The 6,000-nt window shown below is 35.8% G+C and overlaps 1 protein-coding gene across 1 annotated transcript in view; it reads right to left on the bottom strand.

Annotated features, from left to right (window-relative positions):
- Positions 1 to 5,480, bottom strand: part of LOC104277253 (dynein heavy chain 5, axonemal-like) — a 126,283-nt gene extending 120,803 nt beyond the window's left edge. Inside the window, 2 exon segments of the mRNA XM_009873837.1 lie at positions 653 to 787; positions 5,424 to 5,480. Coding sequence (XP_009872139.1) covers positions 653 to 787; positions 5,424 to 5,480 — 192 coding nt within the window.
- Between the last annotated feature and the right edge of the window lie 520 nt (positions 5,481 to 6,000).

Consider the following 6,000-nt stretch of genomic DNA (forward strand, 5'->3'; position numbering starts at 1 on the left):
TGTTTAGTTTAGTGTCAGGGAATAAAACAAGATCTACTTGCTGTCTACCTAGGTTTTTTTAAATAATGATTTCTTCTGAAATCACAAAATGTATCTACATTGTATATAATACTTACCATCAACATTGATGCACCTTTTCCTCAGTATACACGTATTTCTAACTGCTTACTCCCTATGTTAGCCCTCACATAGTCAGATCACTTAGCCATTCTGTTTTGTCAGGTTGGTTTTGTCTGACTTTATTTCCTAAACTGGATCACAATGTATTCTCACAAATGGTGGTGACAGCACAATAAAAACAAGACCAACACGCAACCTACCATGGACAGGACTCCTCAATCTCTATGTGTCATATATTCAAGGATTGAGAGACTTCATACTGTGGATCCAGTATGAAATACAGTCAGGCGTTTTACTATGCCATCTATAACCCTTGGAAAGCAGAAATTCTAACAATTTCAAAATCAATATTGTTACAATAGGTCCCAAAACTAAGGACAATTCTGTTCAGCTTAATTACAAAATAGTGAGGAGTATTTTTTTGATGAGAAGACTAATCTCAGGCACCAAATCTGACAACTGTCTCAGTACTTGATGGTAACATCAGTTCTAAAGCACCCTATCAGTTTCAATGTCAAATTCATCGGATTACCTGGTTACCATCAAGAATAGCATCTTCTACTTCTGCTTTGTCCAAATTCAAACAGGAGGCAACAGTATCCAGCAAGTAATCATGCCTGCCATCCAGCTGAGCACGTTTGGCCTCTCTTTCTTCCTTGAGCTTTTGCTGTTATCAAACACAAAGCAGACAATAAATAATTCACAATATATTTTGAAGACAAAAATAAAGAAAATGCTAAAAGCTATTTTTAAAAGTAAAGGCTATTATATTCTTCCATACTTGTGGTTTATGTTTTTAAGGCATGCAAATTTTTAGGAGTGTCTGCTGTTACGATTTTATAGTTAATTTCCTTTGTTCTGTTTTCAGATTAGCACAAGATTTCTATCATCAGTCATTTGTGCAATATTATTTGTTGAAAGGCTTTGTAGGGGGGGAAAAAGGTGGTTTATATGTACAGCTCCATCATTCCACAAGTTCCTCAACACTTTAAGTCCTTAGTCCCAGCTTTTCAGTTTAGTCATATACAACCATCAAGTCAAGACAGGATTCTGACCCATTTTTGTTATTAATGGAAGATACTGTAAGTGTTCTCTAATAAAGGCAGATGCTGCTGGAGGAAGCTTGAGTTTCATACCTTATGTCTTTAATATAATGAGAAGTAAAACAAGCCACAAGCCTCAAAGTACACAAGTGTTTACAAATGTGCCTAACTACAGCTATTATACCATTCTTCAAGCAGTATGCCTACTCTTCTAATTAAATTGAATTCCCATACGTAATACAACTCATTACATTATAGACAAAATAGCCTTCTGGAAGAGTTACTGATATTATTGTGCTTGTGGATTACAAGATTTAATATCATTTCATTTTCAAAAGAAATTTAGAATTATGTTTCATTGGCGGTAAATTCAATTTTTATTTCCCCGGTGATGATGAAAAATCTAGGCACTCTATAAAGCATGCACAAATGATTTCTCCACAAGCTTCTGCAGAGCCAATAGGACTTGCACAATATACTTTATACCCTTCTGTAAATATCTTTCCTAATTTCTGAAGGAATTTTCAAGTATTTTGTAAACTCATCATTACTAGCATGCCTTCATAGTGCTGAATGCACTGGAAATGTTTTTCTGTGTTAGAGACAAGCAGGTAATACGTGACGAATGCAGTAGCAGATTCATTTGTATATGTACTTTATGCTATTTCACTTGCCATTCCCTTACACGGTCTCCACTTTCCCAAAAGCGAACTGTCATCATGGGAGTGGCCTTTCCTACATTTTCTCAAATCAGGGCAGAAATATTCCCCCAGGTTAAGACACACATAACACAGCCATGTTGGACTGAATCAGCATCACAATAGGTAACACTATAATCCTAAAACCTGTTGTTTCAGTAATTTGAGCACAACTGATACTGCATCTTCAAAATCAAAAAATACAAACAATACTCTGCCAAGTAGTTAGTTTCTATTTAATCCAGGGGGAAAAAAAAAAAAGGGAAAAAACCACACAATTTTGTTTTACTTAAACTACAGAGACCTACTTTCTTTTCATTCTGCATTTCCAGCATAAAACTCCAGATATATTGCTATACAAAGTATTCATCATCCTACATTGGTTATCAGTTCCCAACTCCATCTATACAGACGGCTCTTGGTATTTTCCCAGCCTCCCCTTCTTCTACAGGCAGCTGTTTATGTAGGCTGAAATCACAAGCACCTTTTTCTCAAACTGCACAATCATGCCCTGATGTTTCAGTCTTTTTAATGCTTTCTGATTGAAGTCTCTCAAGCCCTACAACAAATATATTAGCTATTGTGTATAACATTAGGCAATATTTGGTGTTTAAGTCCGGTAACAAAAGCATTCATTAATATGTCACAAAAATTTTAAAGTAAGTCTAGTTAATTCCTTTAATGAACCGTCCATACGGAAAACCAGGAATTATTAACCAGTGAATAAAGCTATAGATTAAGACATTCACTTGTATTTGTCACACGTCACTTCTGGAAGGCATTTGCATCATTCTGGTGGATATCTAATTAATGCAAACTTCATGCATGTTTTTCCTGATAGTCACTAAAATCCAATTCAAGAACTCTGCCTGTCATGCTTCCATATTTTGACTAATTGCCATTTCTAAGAACAACTCCTCCTCCCCAAAAGTTCACCAGTCAAACTTTCACTTGTCAGTTGTTGCAGTCATCAGAATGCACTCTTGCCTCCGGTTGTCCCCAAGAAAGTAGAAGAATTCTAACTTCAGTGCTCTAAATAGTAAAGTGTTAATTTAATTATTTAAATACTCAGAAGCTAGACTGAAAACCAGGCAAAATACCAGTTTTCTTTTTCATACTGCTTAAAGAATACTTTTTAAGATATTATTTACTTAGGATTACCAATCTCAGATAACGCATTGCAAGAAAATATTGAGCTTTCTCTCTCATTCTTTCCTCACTTCCATTTTTAAGGGCCAGACAGAAATGAGCAAAAGGCTCATGGAAGAACAAGTAGATTTCTATTCCAGATTTGGTTCCTTCCCAATTTCTGCAAAGGAATGCATTTCAGGCCCTCAGTCCTTTTGTATCAACTAGGACTCCAGTGAAAGAATCACTAAACTGTTCCAAAATTCAATCTTTGGACTTCAAGATGCTAACTTTAATTACCCCCACATCCCATTTCAAACCAGCAACGTGGAAATGCTTACGAGTTTTTGTATATTTTATGTCCTGAAGGATTTACTACAAAAACACATACCCCTAAACAGCATCTGGAGGAAAAAAAAAAAAAAGAGGCAAGTTTCTATAATTCAGATAAACATAATTTAATAGAATACTGAAAGAGTAAGATTTGAAGATGGAAGGACTGCTAAAGCATGTAAGCTATGATCTTGTAGGTAAGAGAACTGCTGGCACATGCAGTAACACTTGCATACAAACCCTGATACATAGCAGCAGCAATTCTGATCAAGGTCACACCATCACAGCCTCCTCATAATGTCCCATGATGCAGAAGGATCCAGAGAGAACCATATTTTCAAGAGAAAAATGCCGTCTTAATTAACTGAAAGGATTGCCCAGGTTTTTTATACAGTACAGCTCTACCTCAGATCTTCATTTAAAGAACAGCAACATACCCATGTTTAGTTTGGGATTTCTTCTCCAACTTGTACTTGGTTACAAAGGTAAGAAAGGCTGTATGACACAGTCCCACAACAGATTCAAGTACAGAGCTAATCTAATTAGCTGAAAAGTCCTTCTTTGATGACTAGTCTAGCTATAACACGTAACTTCCTTTGTTATGCAAAATCTTCATATTCCTAATACCTCACTCCTGAAAATTGAACACAGGAAATTAATTTCAGTAGACTTCTCCTGAAGCAGAATAAAAGGGAAATTTTAAATTTATTTGAAATATGCCTAAGCCCATAACCATCATACTGTCCACTTGAAGAAACAAATGGAAATTCAGTTCAATTTTTTTTGTTTTCTAACTATCATGAGTATATAAATATAGATATTTAAGCAGAAGATACTAAAAAAAACTCAAAAAACAGAAGTTAGAGGTGCCAAGGGTCCTTCCTTTGAAACAACAGCCTCAGAAACCAAATATTTACTATTGCAAACTTCTCCATAACAAAGTACGGTTGGTAATGTGCCTGCAGACACTCTAAATAGAATTAGCATTAATGTTATTTAGTATGCAAGTCATAACTGCACAAGCTAAAACTTGTTCCTGAGCACAGTTTAACCAACAAATAATGCATTTGGATGTCAGAACACAGAGTATTACTGATTTTAGACAATCTCAGTTCAAGGACTTATGGATACGCAATACACTGAGAAGTCCAATAGTAAAAAAAAGTCAAAAAAACCATGATCAGCTGTTAATTTACTGTCTTGTCCAACAATTTGAACAGGGCATTCCTCTGTCTCCCCTTTAGCTTGCTAAGATGTTTTATAGTGCCTAGGCATTGCTCATAGATTTCCCTGTGAAAGTAAACTGCAAACCATTTTTCCCACTTTGTAAGCACCTTGAGTTTTCAACAGGCACACGCTTTTTTATTTGCTCCTCTCCAAAAGACACACACCCTACAGAATTAGGGCAGTCCCCTTAGCTGACTCTCAAATCTCAAACATCAGTGAGAGCGTTCCCACATTTGTTACAGCATTGCATTAACTCAGGAACAGTTTGTTCAAATAACCAGCTTTTAAAACTAATTTAAGGGTCTTAAGGACTTCTATCTTTTATTATTGTTTCTTAATCGTACATCATGTCCTCAAAATTCTATTTCCATTTTACAAGCATGGGAAGAGTAAATTCAATTTTCCATGGTGGCAGAGCCCATCCCTGTTTAGTTGCCAGATCTAGCACCAAGCTCTTTATTTCACTGATATAACATTTGTGAAATTACACCATTACCAGACCACAGCAACAATCTGGAAAAGATACTAGTACCAGCAGCTAAATGCATAAGTATCTCCCAGTGTAATTTACCTTTCAAAACAAATTGTGCAACTAAACCTTGATTGATACCCTCCCAAATAATTTATAAGAGCAGGCACGCAAAAAAAAAAAAAAAGCCTACTTTATGAGAAATATCTATCCCAAATACTATGTTTTGCTTTAAAGGGCAAATTTTATCCATTTTTATACCATTAGAATGTTTTGTGAAACCAACATAAACCACCTACATCCTTTTAAAAGACACATTTTTCTGCACCCCCCCCACAATTCACACCTTTATTCGAAGTATTCAGTTAGTAGTCTGTACCAAGTCCCAAGTTCAGTTTTCCTTACCTTTATAACCCTGCCAATGCTCTGTTTCCAAAGTTGCTTTCTTCCAGCTCTAAACATTGTACTACTCGATATAAGTATCAAGTCCTGTTTTTCAGCAATAAGCCTTAAACCATAGAGCAAGCTCCTTGATTCATCATTTTGCATTCTCTCCACCACCTTTCGTTACTGTTTGTTTCATTCCTTTTCTGCAGGAACATCAAAAAGAACTGTAGAAAATACAGTAAGGACCTAAAAACCCAGCAACTATTAACCTTAGCTCTGCATTCAAAATTCAGTTCTAATGTGCATCTAAATTACTTGAAAACTAAATTGGACTACTTCAGAAACTAGAGGTCTCTAATCACCAGAAATTACCGCCTGTAGGTGAGGAGATGAAAATTACTGTTACCAGCTACAGTGTTGTTAAGGTGATATTGTTTATATACAAATGCCACTCCATACGATTCATTGTGCTCAAGGGCAACATAACCATTTGCAAAAGTCAGCCTTATAATTGCTTAACTGATTTGTGTTTAGCCTTCTTAAACAACCCTCATGTCAACAGACACCTTTGTTTCCCTGTCATAGATGACTGTTT

The sequence above is a fragment of the Apaloderma vittatum genome, unplaced genomic scaffold, assembly GCF_000703405.1.
Source record: "Apaloderma vittatum isolate BGI_N311 unplaced genomic scaffold, ASM70340v1 scaffold9707, whole genome shotgun sequence".
In the NCBI taxonomy this organism is placed as follows: Eukaryota; Metazoa; Chordata; class Aves; order Trogoniformes; family Trogonidae; genus Apaloderma; species Apaloderma vittatum.